Here is a 14,988-nt window from a genome sequence, read left to right as displayed (position 1 = left end):
AAATACTATGTTTTATACATGCATACTAGTATAGTTGATTGGAATCTAGGATGTAAGCAAAGGCTAGCAAGCACAAGCAGGCAGAAAGACCAGTAAACATATTAGAAAACTAAATAATTTATTGTGAACTACATAAACATGCTTACTGTACATGCATGATAAATAAAATAAATGGAAGAACTTGATGTTGTTGAACACTCCCTTGTGTAAAGGGAACTAACTCTTGATAGTAGGTATTAGTGTACCCTCTTGATTCAAGGAAAATAAAAAGTAAAACTAACTCTTGTTAAGTATGAGATGACTATCAGTACATCTAGATTACATATACATATATATCTCTGTAAATATAGAATTTGATTGCATGATGACCATGATGATGAAAGCATAACAAGTGGTTTTTTATTGATGAAAAGTGATAACAACAAAATATATGTACAACAATGCCAAAATATATTTGACCCACATTACTATTAAAATGGAAGTACATGTACTACAACAGAATTCCTAAATAAAATTAGTACTAATGAGTACACATGGTGTCTACACAAAATGAGTCCATACTCCAGATTTGGTGGTCAGGTTGTAAGATATATATACTATAAGGGTTAAACTTGATTGTTTTTCTTAATACTGCAAAAAAGGGGATTCCATAGTAAAGCAACCTTAAATAAAAAAAAATAAAAAATAACAAAAAAATGTGCATACACTGTGCACATGTTTAAGGCAGTAGCCCTATCTGAGTGACCTTTGGTTACAATGCAACAAAAATGTGTATTTGTTATCATATTGTCTAACTACTTCAAACTATGGCATCACTGCCAACTGGAATGGATCTGGTTTTGGTTGGCGATAAGATATGCATGCAAACTCAGTCAGGGACCGTGATTGAACACATCCTGTTATTTCAGTCGTCATTTGTAGACACAGGTTTCCTGGTCACACCAAGACCACCATTTTGCGGATTTGGCTGATTTCCTTTCGTAGCTGGTCCTCTAGAATTTTCCGTTTACCTTCCATCACTGTTTTCATGTTGGTGATACTTTCATGAACTGTTGAGAAACCTTCTCTACATTCACGTTTCAGACGAGCAAATTCTTCCTTTTGTGTGGCCGCCATTTGTTCAAGGCGGGCTACTATTTTGTTTTCCAAATGCTGAATTAAAAATTTAATAAAATCATTTTTTGAGTACAGATCATTTTTAACTTTTTAAAATGGAAAATCATTATAATTTCTTATCTATTCTTGACATTGCAAGTTATGTGAATACTTGTACATATTGAAAGATTAATTTATCAGGCCTTTGAAAAAATATATATTCTACCTTTTTCATGTATTACATTAATAATACCTTCTACACTGACTTTAGAAATTATCGACAAAATAACTCTGAACTTCACACTTGTAAGTAAACATTCTAAAAAACACATTGTTCAAAATCATCACAACTTTCAGACTTTGTTAAACACAATCACCACAGTTTGAAGTCAACAAATACAAGGGGAATAACTCAGTTGGAGTCACTCCCATAAAGCATTATATTATTGGTTTTCTGCCACAGGACTGACAATTAAAACTCTGACACCCACAGATTATTCTGTACCTCTTCTGCACCTAGGCCTAAGCCCTACATAAATCACAGGGTTTTAATGAAACTAATTCCTTATCAATATACTGAAATCATATTCATTATACATCTAAGCATTTGTCATGGATTGTTGTTTATATGCGATTGGTGGCATATTGAACATTTCATGGATAGATACTTTCTCAAATGACTACCAGGTAACTTAATATTTAAGATAATATATTTTCGGTTGAGGTGATATAAGATGCCAAAATTTGAAGAGATGAAACAAATGTACAGTGTTTATGGGTATATGCACAAAATCCATGTATTTTGGTTTCCATGAAATATTATAACTTCAATATTAGTTAGCTATTACATACATGTACATCTTTTCATTGAAAAATAACCACTAGAGCATAAAACTTTATATAATTTGATTTTTCTCCTTTTTGTTGACTGTGTATGGCGTGGAGCATGTAGTTTCATTATTTTATACCTTAATTAAAACAACTGGAATAAAGAAATACATAAGGGACATTGACAATGACCAATTGGTCTGTTAGAAAAGCCTGCCACACCTGACACAAACATTTAGATCCACCCATTGGTCTACAATACCTTACTGCCACCCAGACCAAAGCCCTGAATAGTTGACAGAGGGATCATATTCTAAATTATTGCCCTTTTGTTCACATTAATGAACTTGTAAGTCCATTTAATTCACTATAGTGGCTTTTAGATAAATCTGTAGCGTAGAGAGCATTTTGCCCTAGAACACATCCAGTTTGACTAGATATCATTATTTACATATTGTTGTAGCATCAACTGATCCTAATAGTACTGTAGATTCCTAATTAAATGCGAGAAATTAATATCCGCGTAAAATCTTGAGAAGCGTCTTTCGCAGATTTTAAAATCTCGCCATTATTTTTTGAGAGTTGAAAACTATAAGAAATAAGGAGAAAAGTTCCATGTTTGCGATTTTATATTCTTTGGATTTGATTCAAACCAGCGGGATCGCAGAATTAAGTACTCGCGTAATATAAGGAATTTACAGTACCTGTTTGTGTTTCAGGTGGAAGGCAAATGTAGAAATCAATATCTGAGGCAAAAACTGAAACTTTTCTCTTAACCTATTCTTTGTATCAAATATATTTATTACACATTCTTATACAAAGTAAACTTCATGCAGGCATCCAAGATAAAGACTCAAATGAAGCATTTCATACTGCAGAATTAAATTAAATCATCTCAAACTGTCTCGGAAATAGAGTCCATAAGCTCTTGAGGAATTGAAATTTCCATCTATACATGCTATACCTGGTTCAGCATTAAACTCAATACATGTATTATTTAAACTTAGGGTATAAGGGTTTCAGTTCATAATAACAAGGATAAAAGTCAATTTTAATTTAATTGACATTACAGCAGAATTTACCTTTGATTTTGCAACATTCTATGACCTGTATGTCCTACATGCATTTTAATTTTGTTTACTTATATAAAGAGATTTATAATAACCTGGTACAAATAAACAAGACCTACATGTTCTATATCTGCTATCTTGGCCCTCTCCTCTAGTATTGCTTCATCCAACTTCTGAATTCTGTTTTCTGTCACATAGTGGCTCTCGTCAACCTTTCTTTCAACACGTTCCTACAATAGAATAAAGCATAATGTCAGTTAAGTTTTCAGAGTGTTCATCAAACAAACATGCATTTATCACTCAACCATTTTTTTTGTCCTTACAATAAGACCATCTTTGGCAGCAGAGATTCTTTCCATGTTTGACAACAATCTAGCCTCAAGCTTTTCTCGCTCTGCGTCTGAATTGGCCTGGTACATATTGAGGGTGTTTTTAAGGTCGTCGATTATGCTCTTTGTCCGACTGTCCAGTGTCGCCATCTGTTGACCAGTGTCCCCCTCCAAATGCTGGAGTTTCATTTTATTTTCGCTTGCCATTCTATCTTGATTGTTCTGAACTGTGACCAACTAAAAAAGAAACAGAGTGGAAATCTTATAATTGCCTAGTTAATTATTGTTACATAATTTTAAAAATCTTTATACTAAGGTTTTATCATATTCGAGGCATTAATTTTCATGGATTTACGGTAGTGAAATTAAGTTTTCAGGATTTGCCAATTTGTTGACAATGTTCCTATCAATCAAAACTGTGGTCATGATGTTTTATTTCTAATTATGAAAAACATTTGATTTTGTAGATCTACTCCACATCGAATCCACAAAAAATTGGTGTTGAACGAACAATGATGAAACCAAAGTATTTTATATTTTGTTTCTATTTTACCCTAGCCTCCACATCGTGGATTCTCTCTATGATTTTTCCCTGCATGTCACTTTGTTGCTGGGACAGTTGTTTAATGGCGGCAGTTGCATTATTGAGCTCTGTGGACAGACGAGCTATAGATGTGTCGCACCTCACGATTCGTCCTCGGAGGTCCGTGAGAGATGCTACATGATGCACCTCCAGATTCTTCACAGCATTGTTGGTTCCCATGGAAACATTGTCCCGAGTGCGAATACTTTCCTCTAATTGCTGTCGGAGAATAGAAAGATTGAACAACGGTTATCTCAGAGATGTGAGGTCCAACAGAACAGAGCAGAGAACTTATTATTAGACAAGTTAGTCTACTTACTGATATATCACTGTTGAGTCGATTGACCACCGCAGTTATTGTACGAATATGCTCTTGTAACATGTTTCTGGCATGTTTTTCCTCCTGCCAAGTACCATGAGTAAAATTCAAACTGTCAATGACATCCTCTTTGATTTTAAAAGCCCGGTCAACGAGATTTTGAGAGTTTCTTTCTTGTTGTGTGAGCCTCTCTTCCAGTAGATCTAGCCGAGAGGGGCCACGACTCTGTCTTTCCGTGTTATTTCCAGTATAAGGCAGAACTCTTGTTTCCTGTTCATTGTTTCGAGGACTGGGCCTGGGCTGAAATGGCTCGTCTTGAGTGTCATAAGGAGCTCTCAGAACAGGAAGTTGGTTACGGCGGGACATTCTCTGCATGAGTGTAGTTCAGTAAACTTTCTTTAAGTAAAACTGGAAAAAAAATATATTCATTGCTGACATATAAACAAAATCATGACGTGCAATGTTTCAGAAACCACTATCCAAGTAAATGTATATTTTCATTGGTCTACAATACATGTATGATTCACACAATTAAGTAAATGAATTAGAAACTTGGCAGCAATGATGTTTACCAAAAGATGTTATTTCAGAAACAGTTTTGCTACACCAATAATGTACATGTAAGATTTAAAAGTTTACCTCAATGATGAAATAATCTGTGTAAAGGATATCAAAAGCTCAACCTTAAATATCTAAATCAAGAGTTACAAACTAATCAGGTGAACCTTTAAATAAAACATAAAGAAAGGGTATAGAATTTAAATTGTAATTCCTTTGAGTTTACATGGAATTGTACCATGTACATATTCTTTGTTGAGAGACAATGTAAACGGGGTATCCCAGATATTTTGGTGTCTTACTTCTCCTGCACTACTGTTTATGATTAATTATAAATACCAAAGGGCCATGGAACCTCATTATCTTGCTGTTAATCTATTTGCATCTACATGTAATTTCATCTGCTAAAGATGAAAGACACATACATGATATACCTTATGGTAAAAATTGATTATTGACAAATGTTAGAGTAAAGTGTTTGTACATTTTTGTATATTATGAATTAAATCTGTATTGAAGCCTGCCCATACATTAAGACTTCACCATATTAAAGAATGTTAAACAAGTCTCAAAAGTTCAGTTTCTATGCTGTAGAAAAAAATTCTTTTTATATTTTATAGATACACCATTTAAATTCATCGAATGCTAAAAGCAACTTAAATATGCCCCACCATTTTCAGTGCATTAGATACCTAGTATCAAAAAGAAATGAAGAAGAAAACATTTTAAGCCTTTTACATAAAACCAAGACAAAAACATCCATTAAATTAATTCATTCCACTGCAAGATATGAAAGTGTTTTGGAGCCATAGAAGAGCAATATTTAAAAAGGTTACCTGTTTCTCGCCTGAGGACACTATATGAATACAACCCCAAACATCACACACCCTCTACTGCTCAAAATATTTTTTTAAATCTATAGAGACATCTTTTATTGATCTTGTTTTTCCAATTTCAGACTTTTACATACAAGAGGACATACATGTAGTTTGGGCTGGAAATGTTTATACATTTTTGTTTATTATTTAGAAGTAGAAAATTTATTCATTCAATCTTGATGCCTACGACATAAGTTTTTGGAAAGTTTAAACCACATCAAGTTTTTGCAAAGTATAAACCACTGATTTGCAAGAGTAATACAGCACAATAGTCCATGTTCAACATTTATCAATTCTAAAGAGAGTAGACTAGAATTTTAAAGGAACCATTAAACTTCATGTGCAGACCTATCTTTCTCTAGAAATGTGAACAAGCCGTGAATGGCATCTCCATTGAATTGTTCCTCTGAAGCTTTGGAAAAGTTCGCTTTGTGTCTTACAAAGAAGTTGATCAAATGTCAATAGAGAAAATTGTTCATAACAGGAAATTGGATGAATTACATAGGTTATAGAATATATTTAATCCCAGGTAAAAGAGGGTGACTAGCGGTAAATCATCGAATAAAACATCTTTTCATCAACCATTTACCAACATTCTTATACTTAAATATGATTAGTGTATGTGTTTCATGAGGTATTCTACAGGTGTTTAGATTCCATTCTCTGCCGTTAGAATTGAATCTACAGTTGATCAAAATTTCCTTTAACAAAAGACTCCATAAAAGGCCCATTTCTAAATCAAGGATAATGACAACATAAAATCTGAAATCTTTGTGAGTAATATTTTGCCTGCTTTCACTGATTTTGATCCAGAGATACCTCGAGTCAATCATCAGTATTACGTCGGAGATGGGATGATCTTGGTGCAGTACAATGACAAACAGAGCCCACTGACAACCAATCAAAAACATGGATTCAAAACAGGTCTGAAAATGATTTCAAATCCTTTACCAATCTGAGACTCAAACTTCAGTGAAAGGAGTACAATTATATATGTAAGTAAACTTATGAAAATATTATGAATTTGGTTATGAATTGTTCTTTTAACTCAGAATATTTGACATTGTTATATAATTTGTAATTTATTTCCTTTGGACTTTAATTGCTCAGATTAAAATTGTAAAACACTTAAAACACTTTCAGATTTTAACAAGTATATATATATTTTTTTTTATGTAAAAAATTATGCATTATTTATTCCTGATTAATATTTGTAAGAATTTTACAGAAGAAAATGTAATCTGAGAAAATAAAAAAAAGAAAAGAGGAATTAAAGTAAAGTAAATCACTCTGTATTACATGTAGGTCATAATGTATTTTAAAAACTTTAAGAACTTATTTACAATACAGGAAATTTTCTAAACAAATGGAATAGCTTTTAAATAAATGGCTCTGACACAATGAGAGAGTTTGGAAACATCAAAATTGCGTATATCAATCAAGATTCCTTCTCTGAGTAAAGAATGAACCAATACATGTAAAAACATGTACATATACATTTAAACATACATCTTTAAATATAATTCTATTTAAAATCACCAATTTCCATATTTATAGTACATAACCTTTTCACAACCAAATCATGATATTCACAATGGGTTTTTATTCTTTGAAACCAATTACAATTACGTTCTCACATTATTAACACAAACTCCATTTGATACAAATATCTGATTGTCACCTTTACAAATTTATTTATTTAAGCATGTTGATTATTGAATACAGGAGAGGGTGCATGTACCCTGGTGATAATCAGATTCCTACATGTCCTATAATTTAGGCTGGATCATGAGAGGCCCTCCATTCTTTTCCTTATGATACCTTCTCTCGCATTATCACAGCACAATATCGCCTCACAGATCAAATAATGTCTTTCATCATCCCGACAAAAGAAATCAAACATATTCAGTGTGCTGTGGACAAAACAAATTTAAAGAGTGTACCAGATACTTAAATAAGTATTAATTGAAATCTATTGAATTGTTCACTTTAATGACTTTTCTGAGTATGTTTTTAAAACTCCAAGCACAGATATACAATATTCAGCACCATACACCATTTGATCAATGGCAAAAACTCGGCAGTAACCATGTTGATCATTTCAACAAACAAAAAATTCTTAACACTTTCAATTTCATCCCAGAAATAAATACATAAAGAAACTTTTAATATGCAAATCAGTTACACTTATATATACTGGTATATAGATGTTAAATTAGAATCGGTTGGTGAATTTCAATGAAAAGATCTATTAAAAGGAAAATTTTACAAGAGTTTCTTCCTTTCAGAGTGCATCAATTCATTCAAAGAGCTGATTTAACCAAGACACACAAGATTTAACCAAAAGACACAAGAGAAACTTGAAATCCAAGAGAGCTGAGCAAAATGGCGACCCAGACTGGGGTAGTGTTACCTCAGATTCGACGCTCACATCACAAGAACCAGTTCGAAGTCGTTGAGCAAGAATATGATGCGATTCGAGTTCAGAGTCCACGTCGTAAGATAGTCACAACTTACGATGATGGAAGATCGGTTGTGACTCCAAAGTCTGGCAGGATAATGGCTTTAGAGGATAAAGTGGCCAAAGCCTTGGAGCAGCAGACACATGTCCTATCTCAACAAGAACAAGTGGCAAAGGCGTTAAGTGACCAGCAGAGGATGACTGAAGGACTTATACAGAAGGCCTTCGATAACCGCGAGGACTTCATCGAAAACCTCAGTCGTGTACAGAATGACAGACTGGAGGAAAATACCAGACATCTACTTCAAAACCACATCAGTTACATCACGGCCATTGTGTCTCGCCTGAACAAGGATATTTCTGTAAGTTCAGTTTAAAATACGCAATTCTGGTTATGATGATAAAATCATACAGATCAGTTCAGTACAGCACATGAAAAGATTTATATGAGAACACTACTTTATGAATAAATAATTTAAGATATAATTCAGCAATTCCAAAGAATGATAATGAAGCAAATGATGTGAAGATGCTGTACAGCACAAATAGTAATTATATTTTGTTTTTTTTCAATTTGTTTCCGTAAAGACTCTGGAGGATGAAATACGTAACAGAGACATGGCAGTTATAGGGACAAATTCTGCTGTTGGCAAAATTGAAGTTCATCAGGTGACCAGTTTACAGGATTTACGCAGCCGAATAGTTCGTTGCGACCAGGCCCTATCAAAACATACAGCAGATATAGGCAACTGTCGCAGTGAAATAAATGTTGCTGTAAGAGAACAACAGACAATGAAAGAAAGCCTAAAGGAACACATTCACCGGGTGGAAGCAGAGGTTAGTGGCACTGCAGAATATCTAAATTATATTCTGTCATTGCGGATATCTAATAATTATTCTATGACAAAAATAAGATTTCTATGATGCATTAAATCTCAAATTAGGAAAGACATCTTTGAATGTGGAAATGTAATAATCTATACTAGGAGATTAAGATGGAAAGGGAGGGCTTAGGAGAAGGATCAAAGTATTGCAATCTACTTATCTATCAAGTTGATAAAGAATTAAACCAGTATAGTTTGTAATCCACAAATTACAACGTAGATATGTCTTATGACTCAGGCACGTAGCATCGTTTTTGAAAGTGGGGGGGCCAGACCCATCCAAAAAATCTTGACAAGCAAAAAAAAAAAAATAATAAATAGGTGGAATTTTAAAGTTTCCAAATATCTTCAAAATACTAATCCGTGGGGGGGGGGGGGGGGGGGGGGGGGGGGAGACTCAACTATACTTCCCACAAAAAAAATTTCCCTGCCAAAATTTTTTCCCCTCCAAATCATAAAATTCCTATTCCGTGGGGGGGTGGGGGGGGGGGGGGGTAACTTCAATTACACTACTCATTTCCTTCTTTTCATATCAATTTTTTACTACCTTCCAAAAAAGTGGGGGGGCCAACTCCATTATATTTCATTTTTTTATATGTAAATTTTAAAAAAATTGTTGCTGCGAGAAAAAGTGGGGGGGCCAGGCCCCCCCTGGCCCCCCCTGATGCTACGTGCCTGTGACTACTGAAGATTTAGAGGTAGTTAATCTAAAATGAGAAAAGACTTTCAATATACCACTAATCTTTGAATAAGAGTTCATTTTCAAATACTAAAAACATCTTTGAAATCTATGGTAGTAACCATCATAAGAAGTTTAATGGGGGGAGGGGGGAGGGCTTGGGGACTAAAAGAATACATATCTGAGATGCATTCCTGATCATAGCTGCTACCCTAGCTGCTAAGGGAGATATCTAGGTCCTAATTAATGCATTTGATGAATTGAATTAATGCTGCTATTGCTAAGCTACATTTTTCTTCAAGTTCATAGGCTATATGGCACTAGGTAGCTACTATGATTTGCATATTAAACTGAGAGGATAAAATATATACAATGCTTTTTGTTTCCTCCTCAGATGTTGTCAATGATGGGAGAACTGGAGAGAATACATGGAGAACAGAACTCAGAGCTGAACCACATGAAGAAGGACACAAATCGAGAGTTGGCCCTGGTGGGGGAGAGGAACAGTGCCATAATGAGTGATGTCAAAGCCACCCTGTCCGCCTACAAGCTGTCCATTGAAAATGATCGGGACAGGTTTGAGGAGAGGGTCATGTCACTATTGGACAGAGCCACGGGGAACTGGACAAGTCTTCTGGTAGGATTGCTCTGTCTGCATAATGCTTGGGTGTTCAATGCTTCTACTGTAACTTTCATCCCATTTTTATGTATGACAATACAAAAATACTGAACACTTGGTTAAAATATCCCTGTGACAAACTGGACTAGTGTGGTGCATTCTGCAATGCAAGGTGCTTTAAGTTGTACAAACATTTGTGTGGAAAGTGAGCTTTGTTTCTAGCAGAGGCATTCAAACTTAAATGAGGGACCTGGACCTATGATACTCTTGGTTCATTTGGTGTAGACTGAGTCTGTTTTCTATAAACTAAATTCTGTAATTTTTTATATACAGGAAAAGGTGGATAAGCGGATTGAGGACAATGTTTACAGTCTTGAGGTCCGCATGCAAAAGTTGGAGGAAGCCTTGGCCTATGACAGAAAAATTATCTCAGATCTCCAGGCAGTAAGATATGGTCTGAGAGAGAGAGAGAGAGAGAGAGAGAGAGAGAGAGAGAGAGAGAGAGAGAGAGAGAGAGAGAGAGAGAGAGAGAGAGAGAGAGAGAGAGAGATGAAATGCATTATACAGATTAACACCATCAAAAGACTGTCTTAGAATGAGAAAGAGAAAGAGAGAAGGAGAGAGAGACAGAAAAAAGGAGAGAGAGAGAGAGAGATGAAGTAAATATTGAGATTTCAATGCTGTAAGAGTTGTTCCCCTTAAAACAGCAGCTATATTACGTCCAAGTACCACCATACTGGTATATAAATGAGAGAAATGGAGGGGAGAATGATTCGTTAACATAAAAATATTGTGCTTGAACAGCTTAAGTACATGTTCCATATTCTCAGTTCTTAAAAAAATCATGTAGAATATTCAATAACAGTATCAAATGGGGTTACTATATATCTATCTTTGATTTTTGTGATTTTCTTTACAGTATACTTATTTTACTTATGCCTAAGTTACATAGGCCATTAATGAGAGTCTTCCATTCAAAATGGTTCTAAGCTGCCTATGCAGCATTTCTTCATATTACTCAACTGTTTCTTTTCTTTTTTCTTTCCTTTTTTTTTTTTTTACTGTTTTCAGTCTCATTTTATTTCAAAAGAGTAAAATAAGCTGAAAATATGTTGTTTCATGTGTGCTATTAAAATATGCAACAACTGTAAGAAATTATGAGTTCTTAATATTAGAAATAGAAATTCCTTCATTTGCAAAATTTGCAGATAAAAATTATTATACTGGACAGGTGTTTGTTGAGTTGCTAGTATTTGAGAGCACAAAGAAATCAGAAAAAAGTTCCTTTGTTTTTGTAAATCTTGCATTTCTATGAAAATAATCATTCTGGTGTATGGTATGCTTATACAGAAGTAGATGAAAACACCATTTTGTAACTTTTACAGAATACCCAACTTTTAATATATAGCTCTTTTTTATTCTATTCACTTTCCAAACTTTTTGTCAGACTAATGGTCCTCTCAACAAAACACAATTTGTCTTTCAGTGACCATTCGGTCAAACCTTATAGTTTGTTTATGAACATTGATCTGACAGTTACTGGTTCAAATCTGATTAGGGTTATGTTAAACTCTTACAGTTTTTATAAAAGAAAATTAAATTTCATGAAATATGACAGTTATTAAAGGTTCAGTTAGTATTAATTCCTCATTTATTTATTATTGTATGAAATAATTTAATTTTTTCTCTATGTTTGTCAGTTATGATTTACTGATACTGACATATTCAAATGAAACTTAGATATAAGATTTTTCTACTTTTGAATTTATCATTGCAGAAGGTAGAAACTCGAATCCTACAACGACTTGAAACCCATACCCGACACCATCAGGAAGAACTGGCAAAAGCAAAGCGTGAATTTCGAGAAGGCTTTACATCTGTTCATGACAGTATATCAAATGCAAAGAAAGTGCTAGAGGGAAAATCTAAGCTGCTGGAAGATAAACTTAAGAAAGATATCAATCAAGTCAGAAAACTGGTCGTGCTGGCTTGATATTATGTCATTTGGGGATTTCATACTTGCCGTCTTTACATAATGTAAATAAATTCAATTCTGGTAGTGATAAACTTTCCTATTTATTTATTTACTCAAAAAGCACCATACTGTTAGTACATTCTTCAAGTTTGTTCATTCTGATTTATATATATAATATATATATTATCTGTTGAATTTAAAATAAAATTCTTATTTATTTAATGTTTGAGTTTTATTCTTCAAGTTAACTAATTTTTACAATAAACAACGAAAGGCCATTGTGCTCTTGTATGATAATCGACCTAAGCGCAAGAAGATAGTTTTTAGTGTAAATAAAAAATGTTATTCAATGAATTAGGAAAATTTAGAATGGCATATGAAAGTAGGTCAATTATTATCAGATAAACCTGGTAAAATATAGTTATCAGTTTTCCTGTATTTTTTAATTTTTGAAAATGTCCACTCTTTATGATACCTGATATGTGTGTAAATCAAAGAAGTTTGAATACGATCCGATGTTAACATGGTTAAAAAGGCCTATTCTTGGTGATTTCTCTTGGCAACGCACCAACAAAATAATTTCTATCCGTTGATATCTTGATATAAAAGGACATTTAAGTTCATGTGCCCAAAAATTATGTTTGTCTCTATAACACTTTTTAAATTATAACACCATATTAACTTTTTACCTGCAAAGTATTGATAATCAATTTTTTCCACTTGTTGAATGTCTACGTCGTCGCCATTTGTAAACAATGTGCTCGTTGTGCCCTCTAGCGGTAGGAGACAAATCGAGGTCAACTGGGGTCAAATTATACCAACATTGCCGCGCAATCAACAGTCGCGCCTCGTTCAACTTACTAACAGGTGCCCGAAAAGCCTTTCGGATTTTAAAGGAAGAAAATTAATTCTCATTTGTGTGTGGCAATGGATTTACATGTATTTACAGTCATCGGTTAAGTTGTTTCTTTTTAAAGTTTATAAATTTGTTCAGAACTATAGAATATATAGATGATAATTCTATAGGAAGTATTTTTAGCTGTTGACATGTGTTGCGATGAAAGAGTGAAGTGTCACAGAGTGAATAATTGTGTAATTGTTGATTAACATAATAACACATCGCTGGATATTAACAGTTACTTCACACAGTCATGGATTCGAACAACGGAACCGCTGGAAAACGGACCTCCCGTGGTATATTTAACTTTTTTTTTTACATTGACCTGTTGACTTCATTAATTTAAATCCCAATGATAAAGTATAAAGTATTCCCCGTTCTGTTTTAGCTTGACATGTTTTCTAATTAGTCTGACATATTATATGTAGGTTAATCGACCTATAGAAATATCCAATGAATTACATCCTTATTGTACATGTTATACAGCTAAGATCCTTATTAATAATACAGATTATAAACTTGAAAGCCATTTACATATGTCACAATGTGTGTTGTACTGTTAGATTACTAACACGAACTTGAGACTTGCTGCAACAATGAGTGATGAAAAGTGTGTTACTGCGAGTCCATGATAAAATCTTGTATTGATGTAATTCAATATCTGCCCAAGTTTTGTTCGAAATTTATGTCGCCATCTATAAAATTTAATCAAAAAATATATTAAACCAGTACATGCATATATATTGGACCAAAAAACTGCTCCTCTATAAATAGAGGAGAGATAAATATGTACACAATGTCTGTGTTGTACCTTGGACAGCATGAAAAAATTGATTTTGAATCGACTTTTAAAGCAAAGCTTTAATTTCAACCCTGCATGATCCATGATCACTGGAGTGTAAAATGAAAATACACAGGTTGAGATTTTAGAATGATACAGGGGCACCAAGGCCTAATACAATGGAGGACCAACTTAGTCATCAGAATGCACTTCATTAATATGATTAATATGCAATGTTACAAAAAGGTGGTGTTCAGTTTCATATGATTTCATAATCTGAAGTGGTTAGACCTGGGTTAAACTTTTAGCTACAATTTTACCAAGTTTGTACTATGTATCTTATGCGTAAATCTAGTCCCGAACCAAAGTGCATCACAATGTGTCTGAAGAAATTAAGTGGCCACATCCGTCAAGGGTTTTCCTTTTCTCGCCAACACAGTCTCTTTAGAGAGATTACACAATATGAACACCCTAGGCCTCGCATGATGGTTGATCCGTATTCAAATCCCGCCATACCTCAAGTTACACCCTAGGGGTGGGGTTGGTGGGTGGGAATGTTTGATACTCTGAATGACCCAAGGCAGTTTAGACATTTGCATTTATAGATGAAATTTTGCTCACTATCTCACACACTTCATCAGTGTCTTGATTTGGTTCAATCTGAACCAATTCTTGTCATTTAATGTTCCTGGGGCTGAGGCCATGTCTATTGTCTTGCAAAGTAAGTTCATGGCGCTATCAGTAAATATTAATAAGGCATCACTTACCTTTTAAAGTTAATGATATTTGCATCCTCACAATGTCAGGGGTTCTGAGTCCACTTCTGAGGCAGTGGGACACAAGTGGACTCAGGACCCCCTGACATTGTGAGGATGGGATATTTGTAGCTTCTAATGATTGATAAATAATAATGAGTCTAAAGTAACTTTTTTTTCTGAATTGTATACAGTATATAATAATTTGTTGTGTGGTATAGTTTGGGGAGAATATATGGAAGCTAGGATATTCAAATTGGTTTTCTCTCCCTCAAA

At 34.0% G+C, this 14,988-nt stretch overlaps 3 protein-coding genes across 9 annotated transcripts in view; 2 read left to right on the top strand and 1 right to left on the bottom strand.

Moving 5' to 3' along the window:
- Positions 1–101: 101 nt before the first annotated feature.
- On the bottom strand, positions 102–14,744 carry LOC105346949 (protein FAM81A). Of its 4 annotated transcripts, none has more exons than XM_034467657.2 (7): positions 14,725–14,744; positions 4,225–4,632; positions 3,876–4,124; positions 3,317–3,559; positions 3,113–3,223; positions 2,186–2,209; positions 102–1,152 (listed from the first exon to the last, which is right to left on the bottom strand). In XM_034467657.2, the coding sequence occupies exons 2-7, from the start codon at positions 4,597–4,599 to the stop codon at positions 937–939; spliced, it is 1,218 nt and encodes a 405-aa protein (XP_034323548.2). In that variant the 5' UTR covers positions 4,600–4,632; positions 14,725–14,744; the 3' UTR covers positions 102–936. The 4 variants fall into 4 exon arrangements, with proteins under 4 accessions (XP_034323548.2, XP_065943250.1, XP_034323547.2 ...); XM_066087178.1 differs by lacking the exon at positions 14,725–14,744 and adding an exon at positions 12,968–13,091; XM_034467656.2 differs by lacking the exon at positions 14,725–14,744 and adding an exon at positions 5,619–5,720.
- On the top strand, positions 5,754–12,500 carry LOC105346948 (protein FAM81A). The gene is made up of 6 exons (XM_011455753.4): positions 5,754–6,655; positions 7,949–8,483; positions 8,710–8,958; positions 10,079–10,321; positions 10,637–10,747; positions 12,081–12,500. Exons 2-6 carry the CDS (start codon positions 8,046–8,048, stop codon positions 12,294–12,296), a joined length of 1,257 nt encoding a protein of 418 aa, XP_011454055.3. The 5' UTR covers positions 5,754–6,655; positions 7,949–8,045; the 3' UTR covers positions 12,297–12,500.
- LOC105346947 (ras GTPase-activating-like protein IQGAP1) overlaps positions 13,088–14,988 on the top strand; it is a 39,619-nt gene continuing 37,718 nt past the window's right edge. For 3 of the 4 annotated variants that reach the window (XM_066087166.1, XM_066087165.1, XM_066087163.1), the window contains exon 1: positions 13,088–13,472. In XM_066087166.1, coding sequence (XP_065943238.1) covers positions 13,430–13,472 — 43 coding nt within the window. In that variant the 5' untranslated portion in view covers positions 13,088–13,429. The remainder of the gene's footprint in view (positions 13,473–14,988) is intronic. The other variant, XM_066087164.1, reaches the window with a different exon arrangement.

This window comes from Magallana gigas, chromosome 6, assembly GCF_963853765.1.
Source record: "Magallana gigas chromosome 6, xbMagGiga1.1, whole genome shotgun sequence".
Taxonomy (NCBI): Eukaryota; Metazoa; Mollusca; class Bivalvia; order Ostreida; family Ostreidae; genus Magallana; species Magallana gigas.
Note: the sequence above shows the minus strand (reverse complement) of the source record. Positions and strands in the feature narration are given on the sequence as shown.